At 47.6% G+C, this 13,594-nt stretch overlaps 1 protein-coding gene across 2 annotated transcripts in view; it reads left to right on the plus strand.

Moving 5' to 3' along the window:
• LOC121166638 (neuroendocrine convertase 2) overlaps window positions 1-13,594 on the plus strand; it is a 214,759-nt gene that overhangs the window by 177,821 nt on the left and 23,344 nt on the right. For both annotated transcript variants that reach the window (XM_040995856.1, XM_040995857.1), the window contains 2 exons: window positions 2,738-2,826; window positions 11,030-11,205. In XM_040995856.1, coding sequence (XP_040851790.1) covers window positions 2,738-2,826; window positions 11,030-11,205 — 265 coding nt within the window. The remainder of the gene's footprint in view (window positions 1-2,737; window positions 2,827-11,029; window positions 11,206-13,594) is intronic.

Here is a 13,594-nt window from a genome sequence, read left to right on the forward strand (position 1 = left end):
GGCTAATGTTACTCCAACTGTTTAAACGAGTCCTTACCCTGTTCCACCCTCTTGATTCTTCTATGTCATGCTGTTTTGATTACATTAGTTCTGTAGTATGTCCCAAAATCTCAAACTTCATCACTTCATTCAAGACTGCTTTGGCTATTTGGGGTTTTTGTGCCTCCATTTTGCAATTTAAAATCACTTGTCAAGATAAAAAAAGGTTAAAAAAAATCACCTGTCCAGTTCTGTGAAGAATGCCATTCGCATTCCAAAGGAAATTACTCAAAATCTGTAAGTTGTTTAGAATGGACATTTTAATAATATTAATTCTCAATTATTTTTTATCATCAATTTCTTTTATCAGTGCTTTGTAATGCTCATTTTAATCATGCTTAAGTGGTTACATTTATTTTTGTAGCTACTGTGAAGGGATTGCTTTTATAATTTCTTTCTCTTTTAGTTCATTATTGGAGTATAAAAACGCTACTGACTTTTTGTGCTGATTTTACATCCTGTGACTTTACTGAATTTGCTTATTAATTCTAATAGTCTTTTAATGGAATCCAGGCTTTTTTTACATAAGGACTCAAGTCATCTGCAAATAAGAATAATTTCACTTCTTACAGACCTATTTGAATGCCTTTTATTTCTTTCTACTAGTTAAGAGTTTCCAATTGTATTTTGAATAAAAACAGTGAGAGTGGACTTCTTATCTGAGTCCAGATCTTAGCAAGAAAGTTTATGCCCCTTCCCCACTCAACATAATATTGGCTATGGGATTCTCATTTGCAGTCTATTATGTTGAGACATTTCTGTAATCTGAAAGGATCCTCTGAATGCAAAGATCTTAACATTTTTTTTACCAAAATAAATTTAACTTTAAACTCCATGTTTCATGAGCACTTTTGAAAAATTCCTCCATTACTTTTCCAAATAAAAAATTATAAGCTTAACTATTTATTTATTTGAGAGTCAGAGTTACAAAGAGAAAGGAAATAGAGAGAGGTCTTCCATCTGCTGGCTCACTCCCCAAGTGGCTGAGCCAAGCTGAAGCCACTTCCATGGTAGGGACCCAACCATTTCAGCCATCTTCTGCTGCTGTTGCCTGGCCATGAGCAGGAAGTTGGATGGGAAGCAAAACAGCCAGGACATGGACCATTATCTATATGCAGTAACAGTGTCATAGGTAGTGTCACAACCCCAGCACCCCCTTGTATTTCATATTATATATATATTATTATATTTCATGCATTTTTAACGTCTATTTATTTGTTTTACATTGAAAACAGAGACACAGACAAGCAGAGATATCTCCAATCCAATCATTCACTCCACAGAAACAGTCAGGGTTAGGCCAGATTGAAGCCAGTAGCCAAGAACTCCATCCAGCTCTCCCAGGTGGGTGGCAGGGGCCCAAGAACCTTGGACCACTACCTGCTGCCTTCTAGGATGCTCATTAGTCAGAAGCTAGAACTATTAGGCCAGGCAAATCATAGAAAAATCACCTAATATCTGAGATGCTTAAAATCTAGTAAACCTCAATAAAGTCCTTAAAGTTTTATGCAGGGGCCAGCACTGTGGTGTAGCACAATTAAACCTCTGAATGCTAGGCCAGCATCCCATTCGGGCTCTGGTTCAAGTCCCAGCTGCTCCACTTCTGATCCGACTCTCTGCTAATATGCTTGGAAAAACAGTGAAAGATCACCCAGTCCTTGGGCCCCTGATTTTATATGGGAGACCAAGAAGTCCCAGCCTCCTGGCTTCAGACCGCCCCAGCTTTAGCTGTTGAGGCCATGTGGGGAGTGAACCAGAGGATGAAAGATCTATCTCTGTCTCTCTCCTTCTCCATCTGTAAATTTGCCTTCCAAATGAAAGTAAATAAATTTTTTAAAAAAATAAAGTTCCATGCAAAATATTCCCAGGGTTTGCCTTTTTGTTCCTGTGTGAAGGTAGGACTCTATGGTACACCCTCAATCAGATGAAGGTAAGAAATAAGCCAAGACCTACCATCAACAGGCAGAGTTACACCCCTATGTGCTGAACTTACCTTGAAAACAAGTACCAGCCCATGGCTCAGGGCTTCAGAAAAATTAAAGCTTTTCCAAGAAGCACAAAATGTACCTTACTCTGTGTTTCCTTTTTAAAGGCAACCTATGTGTTTTCTACGACAAGCTGCTTTGAATTCCAAAGACTAAATGACATAGGTGAAGATATTCTCTTTGTTACAGAAAACCCAGGGTCACAGAGGCATCCCAGGCCAGCAGCAGGCTGAGCTGGCATTCACATGCATGCATCCCACACTAGAGCGCTGGTTTCAATCCTGGTTGCTCTGTTTGCGACCCAGCACCCTTCCAACGCTCTGGGAACACAACCAAGGACAGCTAGTGCAGTCCTGCTACCCATGGTGGAGACAAGGATGGAGTCCTTAGGTCCTGCCTTCAACCTGGCCCAGACCTAGCTGCTGCAGCAACTCGGGAAGTGAGCCAACAGATGGAAGAGCTCTCTCTTTCTCTGTGTATCTTTCCCTCGCTCCCTGTTTCTGTGCCTGTCAAATACAAAAACAAACAAATCTTCAAAAGACAACTGAAAGAAATGAGCGAGAACATTAGCACCCACAGAAACCAGGATGTGCCACATATTAGCACCAGCTCAATCACAGAAAAGCACCTGTTTTCCAGTCCATGGAACTTAAAGAACCTCTTCCCAATGCTTTGCATGCCTGATCTGAATCATCTTAACCGTGTTTCCACAGCCACGGAACCCGCTGCGCAGGAGAAGTCTCTGCTGCCGCCAACAACAATATCTGTGGGGTGGGAGTGGCGTACAACTCCAAAGTTGCAGGTAAGCAGGCCCCATCAAAAAGCAGATGCCAAGCTGGGCTGCCAGTCCCAGCACAGATCACACCTGCTCCCCAGCCAGCTCAGGTCAGGCCCAGCCAAAAATCCCACTGGGGCAGAAATACTAGGCTTTGTTGATGTCGATTTAGTAGGCGTGGAAACACTTCTTGTTTTTATTTTAACCCTAGTGAAATATCAATATAACATTGAATTTTTAATGTAAGCATGAGATAAACACAGAAAGTGTGCAGATCATAAGCACACCATTCAAACTGGCCACACACTCAGCACCACCAGCATGGCCAGCCCCTCCCAGCTATCACCCAAATGTACAAGATTAACCATCACCTTGTTCCCTAACAGCAAATATTGGTGATTCCCAGTCTCTGAGCTTTTTATAAATGGATTTATGTTAATGCCTATAACATGCTTTGACAAGATTTACTTATGTAATTGAGATGTAGAGTTACACAGAGAAAGGAAAAGGCAATGAGTAGAGACAGAGAGAGATCTTCCATACATTGGGTTCACTCCCCAAATGTCACCAATGGCCAGGACTGGGTCAGGCCAAAGCCAGGAGCCAGGAGTTTCTTTTGGGTCTCGCACATGGGTGAAGGGGCCCCAACATTCAGGTCATCTTCCCCTAGTTTCCCAAATGCCTTAGCATGCAATTGGATCAGAAGTGGAGCAGCTAAGTCTCAAACCGGCGCCCATATGGGATGCCATAGTGGCAGACAGCAACTTAACCACAGTGCTCACCTGGTCAGCAACATTTTAGTGAGATTTGAACCAGACTCTAAAAAATAAGGTACATATTCTTTGTAAACACACTCAGAGCCCTTCGAAATGTTGCACACAATAAATTTCTTCATTAAGGACATATGTTCTATTTACAAACTTTTTATTTTGTTTTATGTGAAAGGCAAAGGAATCAAAGAGTAAGAGATCTTCTACCCACTGGTTCACTCTCCGAAGCAGTAGAGGCTGGGCCAGGCCAGGCCTGGAATTCATTCCAGGTCTCTCAGAAAGAAAAGATTCGGGCCTGGTGTGATAGCGTAGTGGTTAAAGTCCTCACCTTGCATGTACTGGGATCCCATATGATCGCTGGTTCTAATCCCGGCAGCCCTGCTTCCCATCCAGCTCCCTGTTTGTGGCTGGGAAAGCAGTCAAGGATGGCCTAAAGCCTTGAGACCCTGCACCTGCGTGGCTCCTGGCTCCTGGCTTTGAATTGGCTCAGCTCCAGCTGATGTGGTCACTTAGGGAGTGAACCATCGGCCAGAAGATCTTCCTCTCTATCTCCTCCTCTCTGCATATTCGCCTTTCCAATAAAAGTAAATAAATCTTTAAAAAAAAAAAAAAAAAGGTTCAAGTCAGCCCTGATGGCTTCCCAGAGTGCACCTGAGTAAGAAGCAGGTCTGGAAGTGGAGCCTGGACTTGAATCTAGGTGCTCCACTAAGGAAAGCTGCTCTTAGAATGTTTCTTTCGAGATCACAGTGGTAGGTGGTAGAAATGAACTCCCCAGCATCCCCCAAAGCAGAGAGATGAGTGGAGAGGGAGGGGCTGGGGAAGGGAGAGACTGCCAAACATTCAACAAGACACACGCCTTCTCCCAGGCGCCGCCTCTAACTGCTTCGTAACTGATTCCCAACCTCGATTTTTCTTTTTCATTTCCATTTTCTTGCTTTTTGTTTTCACAATTGTCTTGATTTTTTTTTTCTCCTAGCAATTTAATGGAACCACAAACTCCCTTTTGTGCTAACACATGCATTTTCAGGACCTAAATGGCTCAGCAGTCACCTCTGCAAAGTCTGCCGGCGCTGTCTGCCGCTTGCCCGCTCTCCCTGCTCTGTGGGCATCCCAAAGGGCAGCGCTCGCACTCGCCAGGGGCTGCCAGGGGCTGCCAGTGTGGACGGGGCCAGGCCAGCCGGCTTCACACTGGAGCCAAGCGGACCGGGCAGGTTCTGTACTCACAGGCCGAACCCACGGCAACGGGAAGACACCAAGCACGCGTCCCTGCAGCTCCGTGATCTTCTCCCCACACGGTTCTGTAGCCTGCGCCGTCCCAGGTGGCTGGCTTTTGAGCAAAGGGGGTTCTCCACAGGTTGCCTGCCAACATTAACCGAGTTGGGGGCAGCTTGCGGCTTTCTTGTCACTTGCACCCCCAAGAAAGCACCTCGGCCCTTCATACAACATCCCTAGTTCTCTTCGTTTAAAATCGCAAACATCAAAGCCCGAGGCCTCAAGCAGTCTGCTGAGGAGCGAGTTCTGAGGAGTCTGCTGTTAGGGGAGGAGAGCGGGATGAGCAGGTGTCACGGCTTCCCTCAGAACGGGGCCCCTCGTGGGGCACAGCGGCCATGGCCACCGCCTGGGGTGGCTCTGGGCCACCCACGGGCTCTCGGGCTGAGCACAGTCCACCTCCCGGGCACCGGGCCGTGACCTAACCCAAGGACCCGGAGGTGGCACGGCAGCAGCGCCCGCCTCACGGGAGGACGTCTGGGGCCGTGTCTGTCCTGAGGCCCAAAATGGCGCCCGCGTCACGCACGCCCAGCCTCCCGGGGCAGCCTGCGTCCTGCCGCTCCTGCTCCAGGAAATCCAGCCGTGTCCTTGGCCACGCACGCACGCCGGCTCCCGCCGCTCCAGGGCTGAGGAAGTGCCAGGCCCCGGTCCAGGCTTGGGGTGAACTCCCGGGTCCCGGCCAAGTCAAAGAATTCTTCTAGAGAACGCTCCCCACAACAATACACGAAGCCGAGTGTTGGCACTCTGAGTCCTTACAGTCACAGGGGACTGTTCTGTGCCTTCCACGTAGCACTTCTAGAAGTTGGCTGCTTTTTAATTATTCACCAAAATGGGTCAAATTCGCCCTGAAGTGGCTTGGCCTTCCAGAACGAAGCAAACGAGGCCCGGCGCGCCCCCTGGTGGCCAGGCGTGATCATTGCTCGCCCCAGCCGGCTCCTGGGCGAGGTGTGCCGTCTCCCAGATCGGCCTGGAAAAAGTTAAAGTGCTGTACACCTTTAGTCCGAAAATAAAAGCGGGGTGAAGGTAAGATTATAAATTGATTTCTCTAAAAGCAGCACTAAGTTTCTTCTTCTGTTTCTAAACTGCTCACATTTGCCTCAGGATTCATTTGTTAGCGATGTTATTACATCTTTGCTATTAGCTCCTGGTCTCTGAGTCAGTACTAAAATGTCTTATCCTAAAATTCCTACTTTAAAAAAAAAAGATTTATTTATTTTCATTGTAAAGTCAGATATAAAGAGAGAAAGACAGAGAAGATCTTTCATTCAACGATTTACTCCTCAAGCTGGCGGAACGGCTGGAGCTGAGTCAATCCAAAACCAGAAGCCAGGAGCTTCTTCCAGGTCTCCCACGCAGGTGCAGGGTCCCAAGGCTTTGGGCCATCCTCGACTGCTTTCCCAGGCCACAAACAGGGAGCTAGATGGGAAGTGGGGCTTCCGGGATTAGAACTGGCGCCCACATGAGATCCCAGCGTGTGCAAGGCGAGGACACTAACTGTTAGGCTGTAGTGCTGGGCCCTAAAAGTCTTACTTTTTTAAGATTTATTTTATTTACCTAAAAGTAAAGTATAATGGCCCAGGCTGGGCCAGGCGGGAGTTTCATTGGAGTCTTCCACAAGGGTGCAGGGTGCACCCAGGCCATCCTCTCTTTGTTTTTCCAGCTGCATTGACAGGAAGCTGCATAGAAGTTGGAGCAGCTGGGACGCAAACTGGTGTCCATATGAGGTGCCAGCATCACAGATAGTGGCTTAACCCACTGCACCACAACATGAGTTCCCAATATCGTCTCCTGCACCTTCACACAAGGTCACTGGTATATGTGGTACTAGCTCCATTTCCCTCCAAATAGTGAACCTTTGGTCCTAACAGTGCTGCCTCAGTGGCCCACCCTGTCCGGCTGGTATGTGCTGCTAAATTTAATTACCAGACCAACACGGGTCAACCTCTGAGAGGGCTTCAAAAGTTAATGAAAAAAAATGTATATTATGAAGAAATTATACTTGGATTTAAAGATTTTGCATGCCAAAACAGACTCATTTTTTCATTCCATTTTCCACAAATATTTTAAAATTCCTTCATACACTTTAGATAAAACCTACTAGCAAATATAAAATGCAAAGCGTGTCCACTGCAGCCGTTTAGGCGGTGACCCAACAGATGGAAGATCTCTCCCTCTCCCTCTCTTCCTCCCCCCCTTTGTGTGTGTTGCTTTGCCTTTCAAATAAAGAAATCAATAAATAATTTTCTTTAAAATGATTTTTAAAATAATTCAAAAATCTAGCGGTTAAGTATTCTTAAAAATCTAAAATTTTTCTACCAGCAAGGAATTGCTTTCATAAAATATTGTCATGATTACTGGCCAATAAGTTACAGACATTATATGCAAACTTTTATATACTACAGAACATATTGGTCAGACATTATTCACTGGCCAATAAATCATGTCAGCATATCTGTGTTCATACATATTTTATCTGAGTTTTTAATGTCAGCAAAAATCACCGTGAGGATGTTCATGAAGAGATTACAAATATTAGAAACCGAGTGGCCGTGAACTTGCTCTTAGCTCCTTAGCACAAAAGGTGACACCACTGGCATCTTGTGGGCAGATGTATCAGGCACCGGTAGCAGGTACAAGGACGCCTTGGGTAATCAGAGCAGGGGTGGAGGAGTGTGCTCACATCCACAGTCCCTGCAGCACTGCCCCCACCCCCCCAGCGTGAACCAGGCCTCTAAACACGGAAGAGGAACAGAGACACACCTCTAAGCCTTCTAGTGGCAGGCAAGCCTGGCCAGAGGTGGGATATAAGACCCCCGAGGTGCACTCTATGAATCCTTGCCGTTGAGTCACACCAGCCAGTAATGCGTGTATCAGCTGCCAATCTGCTGACTCCCCAACCTCTCTCTCTGCCTCTCTCCCTCCCTTCCCTATTCCACAGCAGCTCCTGGAGCACCCAGGGGCACAGAGAGGCCCTCCCTACAATCCTCAGGTCACCCTGAGCCCTTGGCTGAGCTGCTAAATGGTGCAGTTGCTTGCAAAATTAATATGGTATCTTATTCAATTAATGCATGCCTCATTCCTCCTAAGCTTAACATGATTAAAAGAATGTCAGTCTGGCGCCTAGTCCCTGAATATAAATGAGCCCTACTCCCAATTTGTGGCCAACTCTACCCTTCCCCCTTCTTCACTCCCCATCCCCCTTGATGCTGAAACAGCCAGAAGATGAATGCACACTAGCCTTGAGGTTCTTGTGGAATGCAAAGGGAGCCCATGAGGAAAGGAAAAAAAGAGGCGAAGGGGCCAGAGCAAGACGCTACCCAGCTGAGCCAACAGCACCCTGTGCTGGCAATGACTCCAGTCAGCTGCGTGGGTGGGCTTGCACCAACAAGGCCAACTTCGGCCAGGGTTGAATTTTCCCCAGCTTCTCATTGAGGTGGGACTCCCATTCCTGGGCATCTGGGCTCTATTCAAGACTTTCCTCCTTGCAGGTCAGTGAGTGCTGAACTCTTGGTGTTAACTTCCCAAGCACAGAGCCAGCATACTTTTGAGCAAAAAGTAATTTACTGAGCAGCTTTCTCTGTAGCCTGTTGTCTATCCTTGTCAAATATGGTTTTTTTTTCTGGTATATATATATATACCAAATATATATATATATATATATATTTTAAAGCAAGAGTTACAAAAAAAGTTACAAAAAGAGAGAGACATACAGAGAGAAAGGGGTCTTCAATCTACTGATTCACTCCTCCGGTGGCCACAATGACCTGGAACCTCCCCCTGAGTCTCCCACACACTCGAAGCATTCTCTGTTGCTTTCTCAATCCATAAGCAGAGAGCTGGATCAGAAGTGGAGCATCTGAGACTCAAACTGGTACCTTCCTAGGATGCTGGCACTACAGGCGGTAACTTAACCTGTTTATACCATAATGCCAAATCCTCAAATATATTTTTTAAGAAAATAAAACATTGGTAGAGCAAAGGCAAATGTAGAGCATTAAGCTTCCCAGCTCCTTATAAAATGAACCCTAAGAGTGAGCCCATGGAAAGCTGACACTAAAGATTAGGTTCCTGCCAAGTGAGAGTCCTCTTAGCATATGTTCACGGATGATCACAGGTTTGTTAGCAAAAATGATGACCTCGTGATGGATGAGTGATTGAGGATGGTTAACGAACTGGTTGCTTTGGTTTTGTGGGTCTGTCATCTCTGCTGGGCAGAAAATCAAGCAAATACAGTGATAATTCCAGACATGTATTTATCAAGCTTAAGATAAATACCAAGCATTCCGTCGATCCCCAAGGACATGGACGTGAACAAAATAGACATGTCACTTGGACTCCAAGACCTTGCCATCCGGTGGTGCATGGAACATTCTAAGCATTTGTGATGGTTAAAGATGCATGGAGAGCAGGTGCAGTCCATGTAGAAAGGGTGTTCCCTGAGCCAGCAAGGAGGAAAGAGAGACCCTGGCACTTCAGCAATCTGAATACAGTAAATCCCTAATGAGAAAAAAAAGCAACTTCAAGTCACAACTTCAAGCCAACTGCCCTTGCCCTGCGGAACCTGACTTGTGTTCCATGTTAGACAGTGAGGTTTATGAAAGAGAGTCTTTGAATAACGATGTCCATTAGCCTTGTGGGGCACAAAGGATGTCAGGATCCAGATGTGTTTTGTAAAGATTGATTTCTTTCTTTGAAATCCAGACTTACAAAAAGAGTGGAGGAGAAAGAGAGATCTTCAATCTGCTGGTTCAGATGGCCACAATGGCCAGGGCTAGGTGGATCAGAATCCAAGGCCCAGGAGCTTCCTCTGGGTCTCCCATGGGGTTGTAGAGGCCAAAGCACCTAGGCCATCTTATGCTGCTTTCCTAGGTACATTAACAAGGAGCTGGATCAGAAGTGGAGCAGCCAGGATTACCCAGGTTCTCAACCAGGGCACCTGTGTGAAATGCCCACACCAACCACCCACTAACAACACTAGCCCGAAGCCCTACAAGGTCCTGCCAGCCTTGGGGCCAGCCCATTGTCTGGCGTCCCAGAGGAAAAAACCTTGCAGAGTAATGTGGCCCCTGCAGTAGGGAACATTCCACAGGGAGCCTTACGGGGGGCAGAGGTGCAGAAAGCCCATCCCACTGACTGCTAGTGGGTTAGCCCTGGCTGACCTTTTGCATACAGCCGGAGAATGATGTGAGCCATGCTTTCCAGAGCAGAGGCAGCAGAAACAGCAGCCACCCACCCGTTTTCTCCCTGCACCCCAGTATGCTGGCTGAATGTGCTTCCACTTCATCAGACCTGTGGGACACTGCTCCAGGAAGTGTCAGAGAGTGACACAAGCTTTCCAGAGATGTGTTATACACGAAGGGCAGGGGTCTGGCTAACTCACACTCCCTGTAATAACACAATTCAGAATAGCACACGTCCCTCTCCCCGCCCTCCTGTCACAGTTCAGCTGGACAGTCTCACCCTGCTGGACTCTCCCTACCCCTCCCCCTTCCTGCCCTCTGCCCTTTGCCCCCTTAGCTAATTTCTTCCCTCCTTTGTCATGCACAATACCTTTGTGTCTCCTCAATCAACATCCCAATGCCTGGAGAAACTGGCCAATCTGGGGAGTCACCTCTGGTCTCTCATTAGGAACCCAGGAGAGGGACCCAGCGCAATAGCCTAGTGGTAAATCCTCGCCTTGCACACCTGGGATCTCATGTGGTTGCCAGTCCTAATCCCATCAGCTCCCGCTTCCCATCTAGCTCCCTGCTGGTGGCCTGGGAAAGCAGTTGAGGACGGCCTAAAGCCTTGGGACCCTGCACCTGTGTGGGAGACCTGGAAGAAGCTCCTGGCTTCTGGCTTTGGATTGACTCAGCTCCAGCCGTTGTGGTCGCTTGGGAAGTGAACCATCAGATGGAAGATCTTCCTCTCTGTCTCTCTTTCTCTCTTTATATCTGACTTTCCAATAAAAATAAACACATCTTCAAAAAAAAAAGAGGAACCCCCAGAGGAGCAGGCTAGGGCAATAAAATGATCTTCAACCACTTACGTGAGGCAGACTGAGGTAGGGTGCACACAGAGGCCTCCACAGTATCCTTTTGGGCACCTGGCGGGGCCCTAACCCTTTCAGGACCCAAGCCCTCCTCCACCCCAAGTTCCCTGTGAACTGTAACACCAAACCTGGCGTTCCCTCTGCTCGCACCTGCCCACAGGTATCCGGATGCTGGACCAGCCATTCATGACGGACATCATCGAGGCCTCCTCCATCAGTCACATGCCCCAACTGATAGACATCTACAGTGCCAGCTGGGGCCCCACGGACAATGGCAAGACCGTGGACGGGCCCCGGGAGCTCACACTTCAGGCCATGGCTGATGGTGTAAACAAGGTAAAGACATATGTTTACCGGATGGGACATATAACAAGTGAAGTGGTGTGACAGTAAAGCAAACGGAGGAGGGCCAGGGCAGGCTAAGAATAGAGCTGTTACCTTGTGCGTTAGGTCAGGGATACTGCTAGAAACAGATAGCAAGACAGGTGCCTTGGAAGGGACTTCTATGCAGGATACAGCTAAGGGGATGGAAGAATGAAGGGGAAACTTCGGCAGGGCCTGAACCCCCTGGGAGGGGGAGAGGGAAGGACAGAGGGTTGGGGAGGGAGGGGGGTGTCTCAGACTGCAGTTCCGCTTGCAGGATGTTGGATGCTCCATTGGATCACACTGCTTAGTGGTTGGCTGGGAGCCACCTGCAGCAGAGGGATCTGAGCGCAGACTGGAGGGTGGATGCAAGGGCCAGCCCCAGGGACCAGGAGTCCATTGCTCCCACGGCAGCAGGTCTGAGTGATGCATTTCCAAGGCTGCAGCTCCTGGAGATGAACCTGGCAGGGAGCAGAGCCCAGGAGAAGGGATGGAGACAGCACCTTCTCCAGGAGGGTGGCCAGGAGTGGAAGTGCAGTGATCATGGGGCAAGGAGACAAGAGCTCCTTTTGTGGGGTCTCAGGGCAGGGACCACCCCAGACAAGTCAGAGCCCAGGCTCAAGGGCTTCACACCAGCGCAGTGGTCAGAACTGGCCTGGTTCAGTGAGAGATGTGACCTCGCTGACCTTGCTGCACCAATTTCTCACCTATGGAATTATGAGTCCTGCCTGGGTGTTTGTTGTCAGCTGTACATGAGATCAACGCGCACTCATGTGCAGTAAGTGTCCAGCAAATGACAGCTGCCCTGTCACTACTGTCACTAATGACCTTAATGGCTCAGCACGACTGTTTGATGAGACGTATGGCTCCCCCATGGCTCAGGAGATCGGCCAGGGTTGGCTGAGCAGCAATTTCAAAGCTGTGGGTCTGCACAGCTGTTTTGATGCCTCGTGCCATCTCCATATTGCAACCCACCGGTCACGCATCAGGAGAGATTGCCAGCAGTTCTCTGTGATCAGCCATGCCTGTAGGGGCTTAGATACCATAGACTCCAACAACAGTGTGTGCAGAAAGCGAATGCACCCCAAGCAAGGGGAAGAAAAATGTCTGACATTGCGTTGGAACACCATTTGAGGAGTTTTTAAAGATGTATCTTATTTGAAAGGCAGAATTGCAGTGAGAACAATCTTCCAGCTGCTGATTCACTCCCCAAAAGGCTGCAACAGCCAGGGTTGGGATAGACTGGAGCCAGGTGCCAGAAGCTCCTTCCTGGTCTCCCACATGAGTGCAGGGGCCCAAACACTGTCCATATTTCTGTTGCTTTCTTGGGCACATTAGCAGGGAGCTGAACCAGAAGCGGGATTGCCAGGACTCAAACCAGCACCCGTATGGGATGCTCGTGCTGCAGGTTACACCACAGTCCTGCACCCAGGGGCTTCAGAACAGTTTCACTGCATCTCAGAGCTAGCTGCTTCTTTCTCCTCCATCTGGAAGCCTCTCTGACTATAGCTAGAGGCCCTTGCCTGCATGACTGTTTTTGCAAAACATGCCAAACACACTGCGACTTGAAGAAAAGTTGTTCCTAACTCATCTTCACGTGGCAGATGTAAATATTTCAGGAACTGAAGTTCGTATGATGAAACTACACAGTTTCTTATCTGATTTTTGCTGGTCTCCTGGAATGACTCGCTCCAAGGTGATTCTTTTTTTGTTACTTTGCAAGTGATGGTATGCTATATATTAGCAAAGATTTGCTTCCAAACATTTCCATTGTCTTGATAATGCTTAAGGAAAACCCACCTCTGAAAGGTGAAGACCAAATTCTTAATGTCTGCCTCCAGACTTTGTTTAACCAACACATTTATGATTTTAAAAAAAAAAGAAAAGAAAAGAAAGAAGGGGAGCCTGGTGCAATAGCCTAGTGACTAAAATCCTTGCCTTGCATGCACTGGGATCCCATACAGGCACCAGTTCATGTCCTGGATGCTCCACTTCCCATCCAGCTCCCTGCTTGTACCCTGGGAAAGCAGTCAAGGACAGCTCAATGCCGTGGGACTCTGCACCTGTGTGGGAGACCCGGAAGAAGCACCTAATTCCTGGCTTTGACTCAGCTGAGCTCTTGCTGTTGCAGCCACTTGGGGATTAAAACAGTGGATAGAAGATTTTTCTGTTTCTCCTTTTCTCTGTAAATATGACTTTCCAATAAAAGTAAAATAAATATTTTAAAAATTGTGAAATGATATACTTCTTTTTAAAAAGAGGAAATGGAAGACCTTTGTCAGGACATGTCTGCCACAGAACCCCTACCACTCAACTGTTTAGTGTGGGCCTCACATACAAATGTCATGTACCCTCCTTCTTC

Source organism: Ochotona curzoniae, unplaced genomic scaffold, assembly GCF_017591425.1.
Source record: "Ochotona curzoniae isolate NIBS_2020 unplaced genomic scaffold, NIBS_Ocur_1.0 patch188, whole genome shotgun sequence".
Taxonomy (NCBI): Eukaryota; Metazoa; Chordata; class Mammalia; order Lagomorpha; family Ochotonidae; genus Ochotona; species Ochotona curzoniae.